The 14,475-nt window shown below is 41.3% G+C and overlaps 1 protein-coding gene across 2 annotated transcripts in view; it reads right to left on the bottom strand.

The window, feature by feature from the left end:
- Nucleotides 1-14,475, bottom strand: part of LOC311004614 (radixin) — a 47,476-nt gene that overhangs the window by 16,186 nt on the left and 16,815 nt on the right. For both annotated transcript variants that reach the window (XM_083996739.1, XM_083996740.1), the window contains 2 exons: nt 5,758-5,841; nt 265-360 (listed from right to left, as the gene is read on the bottom strand). In XM_083996739.1, the coding sequence (XP_083852865.1) occupies nt 265-360; nt 5,758-5,841 (180 nt within the window). The remainder of the gene's footprint in view (nt 1-264; nt 361-5,757; nt 5,842-14,475) is intronic.

Raw genomic sequence — 14,475 nt, 5'->3', positions numbered from 1 at the left:
AAAACAACATGAAAGAGACTTTTCTGTAAACAGACTATGTTCGCTGGTTTCAGGCTGTTTGGACTGAAGTGCTCTGCAAACAGAATACTAAATTTACTTCTTAAGACTTTCTGGTATGATAACATCTTAAGTCCACAAGAGAGCGACTGTTTACAGACTCTCAGAACTTAATGCCACGTTTTCAACATGTGGAAATAAATAATTAAAAACGAAAGATATAAAGTGACGTGGAGAGGATGTGTGTTGCGTTCAGGGGCCTCTCACCTTCTTGTTGAGCTTGAGCCACGTCACGTAGCCTTTACTGTCTGTGTACTGGAGGCCGAAGAACCAGACCTCCCTTAAACCCACCGTCTTCACCACCTGGAAACACACAATCACAAAGCTGCTGTTGTTGTTTTTACCAGTTTACAGGATGCGATGGTGCAAAACTGTGCGATCAATCGATTTTTGTTACAAACCAGTAAGAAAACTGAAGAATATTTGTCTTATTTCTAGTCGAAATGTCATTTCTAGTCAAAACAAACCTCATTATACCTAAAATAGGTATATTTATATACAGTATATACTGTACATACATAATAGTAGCTTGTTTTTAGACAGTTTTTACTTATTTTAAGCCTATTTTCACTTGAAATAAGTAGAAAAATCTGATAGTGGAGTGAAGTTTTTCTTTCTTATTACAAGCACAAAAAACTTCCTTTCACTGGCAGATTTTTCTACTTATTTCAAGTGAGAATTTGTTTGAAACAAGTGGAAATTATCTAAAAAACAAGTTCATTTTTAGGTGATGAGTCTCATTTAAAGTGGAAAGAGATTCGTTTTGACTAGAAATTAGAAATTTTGACAAGAAATAAGACAAATATTCTTGGAAAGATTTTGAGTTTTTGCAGCGTATTGACCTGAAAAACCAAGCTTCAGTGTATTTTCCATTTATTTTCTTTAACTCGTTCGCCTTCGCTTCAAACCTCGTCGTCCCTCACATGCTTTGTCATTCACAAACCAGAGAGAGACAGAGGGTTGGGGAGGGGGGTGAGGTGGGGTTGTCTCTGAGGGGACGCTCTAATGTGATTTGCACAGTCAACACGATGACACTCAGCGCCACATAATTAACTCTGGTGCTCAAACACCAGCTCACATGAACTCATTAAGCATCGAATGATCACAGAACCAAATGCAAATCCATGAAAACAGCTCGCTAAGATATTCGGCCTGCGACTGAACAGTCAGTCACATTTCTGAAACACACACACACACACACAGACACACACACACACACACACAACACACACAGACACAGACACACACACACCCGGCCTCCAGTGGGGCTGGGAATGTGGTATGCAGAGACAGCTATGCGGATGCTGAGAGCTCAGAAGTGAAGCTCCAGAATGTGAATAAACAGTTTGGAGATGTCGGCATCAGAGAGGGAGATAGAGGGAGGGAAAGAAAGAAAGAGGGGGAGAGAGAGGGAAAGAAAGAGAGGGCGGGGGGTAAAGTGAGAGAGGGAGAGAAAGAGAGAGTGAGGAAAAGAAAGAGAGGGGGAGAGAAAGAGGGAAAGAAAGAAAGAGGGAGAGAGAGGGGGAAAGAAAGAGAGGGAGAGAAAGAAGAAAGAAAGAAAGAAAGAGGGAGAGAGGAAGAGAAAGTGAGGGGGGGGTGAGGAAAAGAAAGAGAGGGAGAGAAAGTGAGAGGGGGAGAGAGAGAGAGAGAATAATAAGTGGAGGAGAGATGAAAGGGATGGAAGAATTAAGCTGATTGCTCTCCTTTCTTTCATATTGGTGAAAACACTGAAAGTGTGTGAGTGTCATCAAAGAGTTCATAGTTCAGAGGCAGGTGTGTGTGTGTGTGTGTGTGTGTGTGTGTGTGTGTGTAGGTGTGTGTGTGTGTGTAGGTGTGTGTGTGTGTGTTTATATTTAGCAGCCTCTTCATCAATGGATCCTCCTCTTCATTCATGTGATTCTGCTCCATTTAAAATTAAAACTCTGCTTCCGGCGCAACACGTTGTCGTCCCCACAGAACACGTGTTACTACACTTATTATTATGAATGGATGATGATGATGATAATCACACTGAGGTGACAGCAGCGTCCGTCACGTGTCCCACTTCACTCAGCAGCGTCTCCATCAGTGCAGCGCTGCTTCTCCACACGTCAGAGAAGGGGGCAACAGATTTTCATATAATGGCGGCGGATAGAGTTCTTTTGAATCGTCCAAAACACACACTACGAAACATCCAGATACCTCCATACTGCTCGTCTGTACTGACCCAAGTGTCCTGAAGCCGCCATGAAAAAGTTGTTCAGTATAAATTAAATGTGACCTCTGTTTTTAGCCTTGTTGCAGTAGTAGCTCCCAGTGGCTGTGCAAGATTTGCTGCTAGATGTTCTTCCGTGTTTACATCAAACATCCAATGGTTTACAAAGACAAACAAACATCTCACAGCAAATCTTGGAGCTACTACTACATCAAGGATAAAAACAGAGATCAAATAAATTTTTTCCCAACAACTTTTTCATGTGGCGGCTTCAGGCGACCCTTCACTTGGGTCAGTACAGAGGAGCAGTATGGAGGTATCTGGATGTTTCATAGTGTGTGTTTTGGACGATTCAAAAGTGAACTCTATCCGCCGCCATTATATGAAAATCGGTTGCCAGCCGGACCCCCCCTGGAACTCCTAAAGTGTTTTGATGACTCTGAAAGTTCTCCAAACCCTTCCTTGGCATGATGGAGAGTAGAAAATTGGTGAATTATCGATTTTGGGTGAAGTATCCCTTTAAGCATGTCACCTCTTCGCACTGCGTTCAGATCTTCAACTCCCACATGACGATGATGATGTGAATTCACTTGAAGCCAAACCATCATGTGCTTTCCTCTCAGACGCTGGCAGAGGGCGCATCTGTTTTATCTGCGTCTATTTTTAGCCCGTGATGGACATGTGAAACTTCACGGCGTCATCCATCACTGACGTCGTCTATCGTTACTTCTCCACCTGTTTGCTCCCTCGCTCCGTCCCTCCTGTCTTCACTCTCCTCAGGTCCGGGTCTCAGGAGGATCTGATCTGATCTGAACTTCTCCATCAACCGATGATCATATTCTGCCTCATATTCAGTTTTTTTTCTCTCAGTGCAGATATTAATCATTTAGTCTAGATGACATCTGAAAGTACAAGTTGTTTCTTTCATCAAATCAAAAGTTGTAAAACTGAAAATAAACATCATCCTCTCACCTGAGGAACAGTTTAATTCCATCAATTAACTCATTAATTTATCAATGAATTACTTCAAAAATGGTTGAGATGAGGGACCATGATGAAACCTGCATTAGAGCCGTTATTCCACATTTTCCACCACGTTCTTCCCACTCTATTCAAGTCTCAGTATCAAGAAAAAAAACCTACACGCACAAACACACACACACACACACACACACACACACATAGACACACACATACTGAACCCACACACACATGTTCACTCACAGCAGTATAAACATATACTGTAAAACAAACCATCCGCAGGCAGATTTGCTTTTACTACACTTGCACACATACACGATGTGGCAGCAGAAGTCAGTGTGTGTGTCTGTGTGTGTGTGTGTGTGTGTGCAGCACTGGACATTTGACAGCTGGTTGCTATGACGATGCATGGGCACAGCAAGCTGAAACATTCAGATCTGGTGAGTCAGCTGCATCATGTGTGTGTGTTGCAGATTGAAAAGCAATAGGGACGAGAGTAGCAGAAGGAGAGAGTGACAGAAGGATGGAGGTAAACGCAAGAAGCCGAGCATGTGTGTGTGTGTGTGTGTGTGTGTGTGACTGTAGTCTAATGATTATTCAGTCCAGTGTACAATCAGCCTCTCCCCTCTCTGTTTCTGCAGCGTCACTGCTGCACAAGAATTTCAACTCATTTGCATTTGAGCTTCTTTTCTCAGAGCTTTTCAGTCGGATCTTTGTGTATTAACTTCATGATTCATGTAAAACAAGTCGACTAAAGGTTCAATCTGTGTTTTAACTTATGATAAACACATAAAAAGTGAGTGTGAAGGAGATGTGAACAAGATGCCTTTTTTTTTCAAGCAGGAAGTGCAGCAGTAAAAAAAAAATCCTGGTTCTCTTTTTGTCGCTGCCTCATCCACATGGAAAACTTTTCCATATCGGAACGTTTCTATCAGTCACATCATGAGAGAGTCAGAGCTGCATCCAGGAAGAGAGCAGGAAGTGGCCTCAGGCTGAGAGAGGGAACATAATAGTGTCTTTACAAGAGAGACAGAAAGCAAGCAACAGGTGTCTGTCTGTGTGTGCGTGCGTGCGTGTATTTGTGTGTGTTTGTGTTGAGCTGATGGGAAAGCAGCAGTTGACTCAGCATAAGAGGATCCAACCTGGGCCTGAATCCAGCAGCATAGTCACACAGTAACACACACACACACGCACACACACGCACACTGACATGCTGAAGAGGTTTGGTAGGTCACTAAACATGTTTTCATTCAACCCTGCACAGCCTAAACTTCACCGATCTGCCTGATGAGATCAACGATTTATCAAAACTGAAAGAGGAAGTGGATAAATACCAACGCACCAGTGTCTGTCAGCGACAACCATGTTACAGCTGCAACTAGATTTATCTCTGGGCATCAAGGAGACAGAAATATTTGGTAACCCTTTAGAAATAGCCAAGAAATAACAATTAATTGTGTAGTAATGTCATGTTTTTCCATAAAGGCAAAAGATCACACATGCTTTTCATGCTTTACATTTTTTGGGATTGCAATTGACCGTTATTTCTGGGCTATTTCTACGCAATCAATCATTATTTCTTGGCTATATTTCTCAACATTACTATGAAATTGACCGTTACCGGTATTTCTTGGCTATTTCTAGACATTATGATGCAATTAAATGTTATTTCTTGACATTATCACGTAATTAACAGCCTGTAAATTAGGAGGGTTACCAAAATATTTCAACTTATGTGAGGAGCACATTCACATTAACTAAACAAAACACAACTCTCACACCACACCAGTACATCTTTCCCAGAATAAATTTGCTCCATAAAATGCTTCTTTATAAAAGAAAAATAGATATTAACTGAAACCCACTGACTACATTTGCAAGTGTGATCCTCAGGCTCCCTGTGTTTCAATACGCACAACACACAACAATAATTCACCGTTGACTGTGGTGAGACAGGTGTGTGTGTTGTGGTTTGATCTCTCAGTGACCGAAAGAGCAACAACAGAAAGAATAAAATCATCTGTGTCTCTCTGTCTCTTTCCCTCTGTGTCACCACAACCTGGACAAACCTTTACAGTCTGACACCAGACAACGATGAAAGCTGCCCTTTACTTTCAGACAGTCTACACACACACACATACACACACAGACACACACACACACACTTTTCCACCTAACACTCAGATCTACTGTCTCTTGAAAGCTCCCAGACAAAGAGACAAAGACACAAAGAAAAGCTTTGTGTGTCATCTCTGTACAGAACCAGTACCAACCCAAACCCAGCATAGCACCCACTGACACACACACACACACACACACACACATACACTCACACAGACACACACACAGACTCACTTTCCTTGTTGCTCTTCATTAGTAACGGATAACAAACTGTGATTCTTCAGCCTGTCACATCGTTCACCGTGACTCAGGGCTCTACATGTAAATCAGTCCTCACAGTGACACGTGTGTGTGTGTGTGTGTGTGTGTGTGTGTGTGTAACGTTGTGTAACGTTGTCTCTCACCTGGTCAAACAGCTGTTTGCCTGTGGTGTTGGGCTGGATGGCAAACTCCAGCTCCGCGTCCATGGTGGTGACGCGCACGTTGATCTGAAGAGAAGAAGAAGAAAATGAAACTAAACTTGCAAATTCTTTACAGAGATGAAGCTCAGTGTTTCATTACTGAGATTAACGATGAGAGTTTCAGCTACATCAGGGCTCCAGACTAACTTTCTTTCATTTTCAGAGCGCAAGCAGAATATTTAGGGACGCACATTGTTAATCAACTTGCAAACCAAATATTCACATTTCCTTTTCATTCATAATCCTCACACACATCAGTGTGACACCTGTAATGACAGATTCCAGATTCTCTGAGTCGTCCCTGCTACATTTCACCAGTTTTTAAAGAACAAGCCGGAAATTTTACTGGTTGCAAATGCACAAATAAATGTCTAATTTACTTGCACACTCTATATATATATATATATATATGATCTAATAATAATACAACACATAAATAATCAATCAGACATATAAAAACAGATCAGGCACAACTATAAAGGCTAAGAAAGTTACCAAACGTATTTTAATACTACAGTGATGCTGAATCAAATCATTTAAAGGGACAACGAGGAGTTTTGGAAAGCAAAGTGTTTTCACACTACATTTCCCATGAGCCTCCGCGTGCACGGTGAAATTCTTGGACCGGCGCAAGATGGACGTCTTGCCAAGAATGTTTTCATTCATCATTCCGACCATAAACGGCGATTCGGCGGCGTTATTCCCATGATCCGCCGGGAAGCGTCCGCAAAACCGAAAGTAGGAAACGCTGGTCGGCTCGCCCAGCATTTCCACCACTAATAATAATAACAAAATAACGATAAAGACAAAACGATATATTTATCGAAAATGGGCCCATTAACAAGTGTGGGTAACGTAGATTCATCCACATTAATGTGAGACTTTTTTATAACCAAATACAAACTCCTCGTTGTCCCTTTAATAAATAACAACGTAAAAGAAATTGAATATGCAAGTGAAGGAAGGAGGGAAAAGAAAGAGTTAAAATGCTGAATAACAGGTGGAAAAATGAAAATGTTAAAAAATGTGTCAGAGTGTGATGGAAAAGTCCAAAACAAAAGTGGAACAAACAGGGGAAGTAAAGTAAAGCCTGTGAACTGTTGTGACCTCTTTTGTCTACTGGAGGGAGTGTGTGTGTGTGTGTGTGTGTGTGTGTGTGTGTGTGTGTGTGTGTGTGTGTGTGTGTGTGTGTGTGTGTGTGTGTGTGTGTGTGTGTGTGTGTGTGTGTGTTCTCCTATCAGATTTCTATAAATATTCTTCACACTTGTTGTCCATATACGGTGCAGCAGGATGTTTATGATGTTCATCCTCGTGCCAGGAAGCTGCAGGAGGGAAGCTGAATTCACTCTGATGCGTTAAAAAAAAAAACACTCAGAGTCTAAGTTTAACCACACAGGAGGAGCTGCAATTAAGTTCCCAGTTGACATGTTTATATAAAAATAAACTGCGTCCTGTATGTGACATGAAGTGGCCCAGTGAGGGTCCTCAGTGAGACACAAACTACAATGACTTCTGCCCCACCCACCCCCCACCCCGGTCCTCTGTGGACCACAGGTCATCTGTGTTTCCTCTTTGGCTCATGACCGACAGCCTGATGGATGTTTTAACTAAACGCAGCAGCAGCAGCAGGGGAGGTTGTCAAAACAGATCAGAGCAGATATGAAATACAACCATCACACAACAAGTGAGTGGGTGAGAGGGAAAAATAAAAAAAATCAACAAGTTTATAGAAATCACAATCAAACAAATCAAAGCAGACGTTTCCATGTCTCATGTCTGAAGTAATGAACAGATTCAATATGATCAAGTCTCTCTGCACTCTTGGTTTTTTACTTCACAGTTTTTATATCTTTGAATTTAGTTTGTGCAAACCAAAATAAAATAAAAAAGTGCATAAACTCAAATATAGAGTAGACTTGTAATTTTGAATTATTCATAATGTGAAAAAAATCAATAAATGTTTTACTGGCGCATCAGAGAGGAGCTGCAGTGATGCTCCGCTGCAGAACTAAGAAAACACGTCGCTGGGGCAGAAAGGCATTCTGGGAGTTAATGTGGCCAGGTGTGAGTTAGTTTCAGAGCCAAAAATAAGAGTTTGGAAACTTGATTCAGTGTGCGTACGTGTGTATATGTGTGTGTGTCTCTATCACTTCCCATTGGAGGTGTAGTACGTTAAGATTGTGCTGTGGGCTCTGCTGCAGTAAGCAAACCCAGCTGCAGTGAAACCAGCTGACAATGTCCTCATGTAACCCTGACGGAGAGAAAGAGAGAAGAGAGAAGAGAGAGAGAGGGAAAGAAAGAGAGAAAGAAAAGAGAGAAGGGGAAAGAGAGAAAGAGAGAGATGGAAAAAAGAGACAAAGAGAGAGAGAGATGGGAAAGCAATGAAAGTGGTACAGTAAAAACCTGTAACCTGCCTTAGGGAAAACTGCTGCATCAGTAGGTCGTTATGTGTGCGTGTGTGTGTGTGTGTGTGTGTGTGTGTGTCTCAGAGTGAGAGACAGAAACACAAAGAGAGACGGAGAAGACAGACGACGCCTGAGGTGAACCAAGTGCATCAGTCATAAGAAACGAGTCAGATTCAGCTCAACTGACCTGAGAAATACACACAAAGACCCCCCCCACACACACACACACACACACACACACACACACACACACACACACACACACACACACACACACACACACACACACACACACACACACACACACACACACACACACACACACACACACACACACACACACACACACACACACACACTCTGTCAATCAACTAACTGATGAAGAAGAAACACTTTGTACAGTAGATGTTGGGAAAAGTATGGGAACGCAACCATATGGCCCGTGTGTGTGTGTGTGTGTGTGTGTGTGTGTGTGTGTGTGTGTGTGTGTGTGTGTGTCAGCCACACTGGCAGCTGGCTGTGTGTATGGGAGCGCAGCCATATGGTGCTTTTACACGTGTGTGTGTGTGTGTGTGTGTAGTAGTGTACATTAAACACGCACAATATGGCTTTATTATTCTGTTTACACATCAGTGCATGCTAGGTCGTGTGTGTGTGTTCGCAGGCTGATAAGGTTTCCATGGTGACGCCCTTGGGGATGATTTTAATGCAATTTTCTAAAAAGCCTCGTGGGCGTCCCGGAGAGAGAGATAGAGAGAGAGGGGATTTAAACACTTGACGAGGTGACGGAGGTGAAGAGAGGATTGACCCTCTTCAGGTGAGATATAATAAAGCCAAGGGGGAAACTGTTACGTTTGTTTTGAGTGATTGATCAATTTACTCCACATCCACTCCAATTTATCTGATCAGAAAATGAAGGAAAGGAGTTTTTACCAGGCTCTTTAAATCTCTCTACACTTGTTATTAATATAAACACTTCCTCCTCTCCACAGTGGCGAGATAAGGAGACAAACTGTTTCAATTTAAACTCAAAAGTAAAAAAAAGAAAAAAGAAAAACATAAAAATATAAGTGTTGCCTGTGGAGGCTGAACTTCTGCAGGAGCTGAAGTCATTAAAAGAACTGGATAAAATACTGTAGTTTCAGTGTTGCTGAAGTTTGAGTTGGACATTTTCCAGGAAGAAATGTGTTTTTTTCTTGCCTAAAGTAAGCTGCTAAACGGTTTTCCACTTCAGCTCCTGTTTAGAGAAGCTCCTGCTCAAGAACTCTGATTTGTTTAAGATTAAATTCTCAGGGGTAGGAAGGAGGAATCATCTGAATCTGCAGCAGAAGTTTAACCACAACAATGAATGACACTGTGTCTGTGAGGGAAGCTCTGTGGTCTGAACAGTGAGGAAACTCTGGTCTGTATCTGAATGACTCAGCAGAAAAAGCAAAAACAAACACATATATAGTGGAAACCGCTCAGAGTAATCACGGATAGAGTAATCAACCACTTATATAGATCAAAAGGCTTGGGACAGAATCATTTCTATAGAAAAGCTGTTTATAGTAATCAAGAAATCTACTTATAGTGTTAATTTTTGGTAATTTTATGAATGAAAACATGTGCAAAAACAATTTTAAAACTACTGCACGTGTATTTATTTTATTCCTTATTCCCATGATTCCTTGCCGGACGTCTGCTTCTACTGCTAGGTAACGTGTGTGCAGTTTATATTGAGTAAAAAATAAGAAGAAGCAGCTGGGTGACCGATTTGCACTACAGACATACAGTAGGCCTATACTGTTTTTTACTAAACTGCACAACAACGTTAAAGGCAATTGCCTATTTATAATTTTAACCACACAGTGAGCTATACATTACTGTGCTGTATCGTACAGTATTTGAGTTATGTCTGTGCAGTAATCAAACTTGCACGGCCCCTCTGGAAAAGCATTTGAAACGACTGTACCATGTTTTAAACATGTAATAAAATTCAGTAAATGCTGAAACTGTCAGTTTCCTTACATTTTTCTCATTGAAAAACTATACAAATGGCATTTAGATGATGTTCTGCATAAAAAAGTGAAATAATAAAAAATCGGTTATAATTGTCAACCGCTTATAGTGGTCACATTGACTCTGGACCCACGTGATCACTATAAGTGGTTTCCACTGTACATGTACGTTTCACACAGAGATCCTGCTATAAGACATTATTATTACTGCCTGAACCAAACAATGTCATTAAGTCAGAGGTGTGTGACGTACAGTAGGTGTTCATGACAACTACGGCCACACTGTGTGTTGCTCTGATGCTACTACAGTGGCTCCGACAGCGATGGAGTCAGAGCTCAAACCATCTACACCACTACAGGAAATCTGAAATTAACTTCTCAATCAATTCAGCACCAAATTAATTTATTTAATGATAAATGTAGTTATGATTACATGTAATGACATAAAAGGAGATCTAAGAGTTACTTTTCTGTTCGTCTGAATCAGAGCTGGGCTACATCGACCCTGAACTTAATCTGTGTCGTCAAGAGGATAAAAAGAGCGCTCTTCTTTACAACTTCTAAGTTAAAAAAAAACACTTTTCTGGCAGCTGTAAAGCAACAAAAAACATGATTTTCACTCAAACTGAGAGAAAGAGAGAAACTTCAACCTTCCATGAGCTGCACTTAAGCACCAACCTCCAAGGCTGAAAAATGAAGCCAACATAAGAAGAAATTTTGGCTCCAAAACCACTGACTCCAATGTTAAATAACCAACTTTATAGCAGAAATAAACATGATCACATCCTGGTGTAAAGCACATATTTGGGTTTCTACAGCTAAATGTCCTCTATATGAAAACTCTACAGCGTTTAAACAGTGTAGCCTATAACTCGCTCATTTAAATGTTATTCAGGCTTAAGTTCTGCATAGTTGCGGTTGTGTTAGGTTTGTTAAGTACGTTTTCGTCCATCTTTATTTTACAATCGATGGTTACATGCTATTTTGGCGTAGTGGTCAGATTTGGTACAGCAGGATCACGTGACACAAACGCTGGTCTAAAAAGACTGTTTCTATTGGAAGAGCAGTGCCTCCTATTTTCTATTGAGCATCACTCACACCGTGAAATGGCTCTTAATATGAACTACTGGGTTTGATGAAATTATAAAAGTATGAAAGAGCTGTATCAGTTCATTATTTCATGTCAATTATATATATATATATTAGTGTATGTGTGTGTGTGTGGGGATCCAACCAGGAGTCACGCAGCCCGGTCAGGCTGACACCTGATATCATTATGAGCCCAGTGAGAAGAAGCTTTTATAGAAACCTGTTCAGTTTTCTTATTACATCCATGTGTGACAATACAAACTGAACAAAGTCAATATGAAGGATGATGTTTCTATTACTCATACTGTGGAGCTGCTTTCAACTGTATAAGTGAAAAGGAAGATTTCCCCTTTGTTCCCGTAATTCAGTGTAATACCAGAGAGACTGACACTACTGTATGACAGCTAACTTAAAGAGGAACTATGCTTCACTTTTACCTTAATTAAACAGCTTCAGAGTTATTGTGATGGTTAAATAAATGACTTGTAACTTGTTACAGGGAGAATGGAGGCTCTCTACCTTCCAACTAGCGTCTCTTGGCTTAAAACCAGCTCTCGTCTCTGCAGCACCGCCACACAAACGTGCCCCGTAACCCGTAATCTCTTGTTTATGACAGAGAAGGCTACACAAATATATAAAATCGTAACATTTTTATGATAAATAACATTATCCACTGCTCCATGGATTGATTTCTTGTTGGCTTCGTTGAAAACAAATGCACATGGCCGAGAGGAGGGTTAGCAACACAGTGGAAAAGCGACCAGACTTGCATAGTTCTCCTTTAAATACAGATGAGATGCTAATGACGTTACTTTCTGGGAACTAAATGATATTTTCTAGGAAAGAGCTAGAGACTGCACAGGGAAAATGCTTCACAGTTTAACCTACAGTGTAGCAGAATATTATTTCTGTTACGAGACAAGAGCAGCATTGGAGGTTCTGGCTGTTATAATCACATTATTATGTACAAACGCTGGCAGTGTGACTTTATTTGAAAAACCTATTCGAGCCAAGTCTTTTACTCCTGAGGCTCTGGGGGAAATGAAATGTGTGTGTGTGTCTCCATGCTTACCAGTGTCCTCCAGTGCCTCCATGTTATTCATAACAAGTAGTGATAGCTAAATACTAGGCCGGTGTGTAGAGGCAGCGGCTGCCCACGCATGCAGCCCACCTGTTGACTGCGTTTGTGAGACTCAGACAGCCATAATTAAAAGCTGTTGGTAGCTAAGCTGGTTAGCGGAGGCTTTAGAGGCAACCAGGGCCACGCTGCCTTCTTCACCTTTCTCTCTTTTCCATCCTCACCCACTCTCTCTCCACTCATCTACTTCACATTTCCTCTCTGACTCTCTTCTTTCTTCACCTTTGCTCTGCTTTAGTGTTTTCCACTTCTCTTTCAGAGTTTTCCTCTTCAAATACTCTTTTTTTTTCTCAATTTTTGACCGCTACTCTTTCTCTCCACTCCAAAAACCACTTACCCACTTCTCTTTTCTAGTCTCATGTCTTTAGTCGCTGGCATTCAAAACGGTGGTTTAATTTTTTAAACTCAGGGTGAGGTATCAAGGATGTATAATAAACGATCCATCCCTCAGCGCTGTCGAAAAACCTAGTTGGTCCTGGAACTGATGCTTTTCGAAGCACAAAGAAAGACCGCAGAGCCGACGCAGCTTTAACCCCAGAGACACCTCTTCAAGCACGAGTGAAGAGCAGCAACTGATAAAATAAAATAGTGAAACATGACGACTGCGAGCTCCCAGAGCACCAGGTGACATCCTCAAAGATGTTAATATGTTTTAATAAACAGCCTAGAAACCAAATAATATGAATGTTGTATTTAATGTTTCGTTCCTCCTGAGGTTAGCAGCAGAGCTCTTCATCTCAGGTGGAGCAGATATCAATATTATAATATGCTGCAGAATTTAGTTTGTGCACAAAATAGTAGAACTTATTTTTCTTTAAAAGAGGTTTTTGCTATTTGTGAGGTGTGTTTTGTTTCTGCTACTGAGCCAACGTTAGCATTGACACTTTATGAGTTCAGCGTCAAACTTCATTTCTTTACTTACAGTAATAAGAGACATCTCTGGTGGAGGACTGCAACTGTTGTTTTTACTTCTGTTTCTATCTGCTACTGAAGTTAGCATGCTAATTAACTGGCTCCACCCTCGTTGGACCGTCTTGTCATTTTCCGATACCGAATCACTGTAGCGTCCAGTCAGTCCGAACTAAAGAAGTAGTGCTGCTGAGACAGGCTATAAAAACATTTTGTCTTGTAATTACAACAAAGACAGAAGCTTCTACACAGACTCATACAGTACGTTAACAGCTTTAGTAGGAATGTTTGCCATAATCTCTATAGTCATAGCAGTAGGTTTGTTACCTTTAATTGTCGGCGCAAGCTATTTTAAGAACGGTGGAGCAGGGCCGTGAGCTGCTCAGAGCTACACTACGGAGGCTCATGGGATTTCTTGGTTTCCCTCATCAAACTCATCAAATACACAATCCAACAACTCCAAAACGCTCTGGTGGACAAGTTGTGACCTGCACATTCACCACGCTATGAGATAATAACAGAACGTTACGAGACAGAGTTGTTTTAGATGGTAAATTCATTAAAACCGCAGTTTTCGGCAAGCAGCTTTTCAGCACCACACCGGCTTTGCATTTACCTTTAAAACAACTCAAAACGTTCTGTTATTATCTCATAGCGTAGTGAATGTGCAGGTCACAAGATTTACTACTGTCCACAATATAATTATAAACTCTACTGTAGCACTAGGACTCCCCCTGAACAGGAACTAACACACACGCAACAACTATAAATCACTGAGCTATAAATCTCACTGTGTTAATGTTTTATCTTGATGTTTTGGCAGCGCAGCTATTTATAAAACATTCCAGTGAAGCTCTGACTTGAGTTTAGTTGAGGTTGGACAAGAGGAGGAGGAGGAGGAGGAGGAGGTGGTGGTGGTGGTGGTGAACTTCACACCCTCCCTCTAATTAGATTTAGTGACTTGGATAATTCCCATTATATAAATGAAAATGGTCCTCTGAAATATTTAAAGCCTCCGCCGCAGACTTGCTGCCCCCCTCTCCCTCCCCCTCCTCCACCAGCCCCCGGCCCCCAGGGACACCATCACCATCACCAGGAGGGGCAACATGTGCAAAACGCA

The sequence above is a fragment of the Trachurus trachurus genome (genome assembly GCF_905171665.1).
Source record: "Trachurus trachurus genome assembly, chromosome: 21".
Classification (NCBI taxonomy): Eukaryota; Metazoa; Chordata; class Actinopteri; order Carangiformes; family Carangidae; genus Trachurus; species Trachurus trachurus.
The sequence above is the reverse complement of the archived record's forward strand: the minus strand, read 5'-3'. Positions and strand labels throughout refer to the sequence as shown.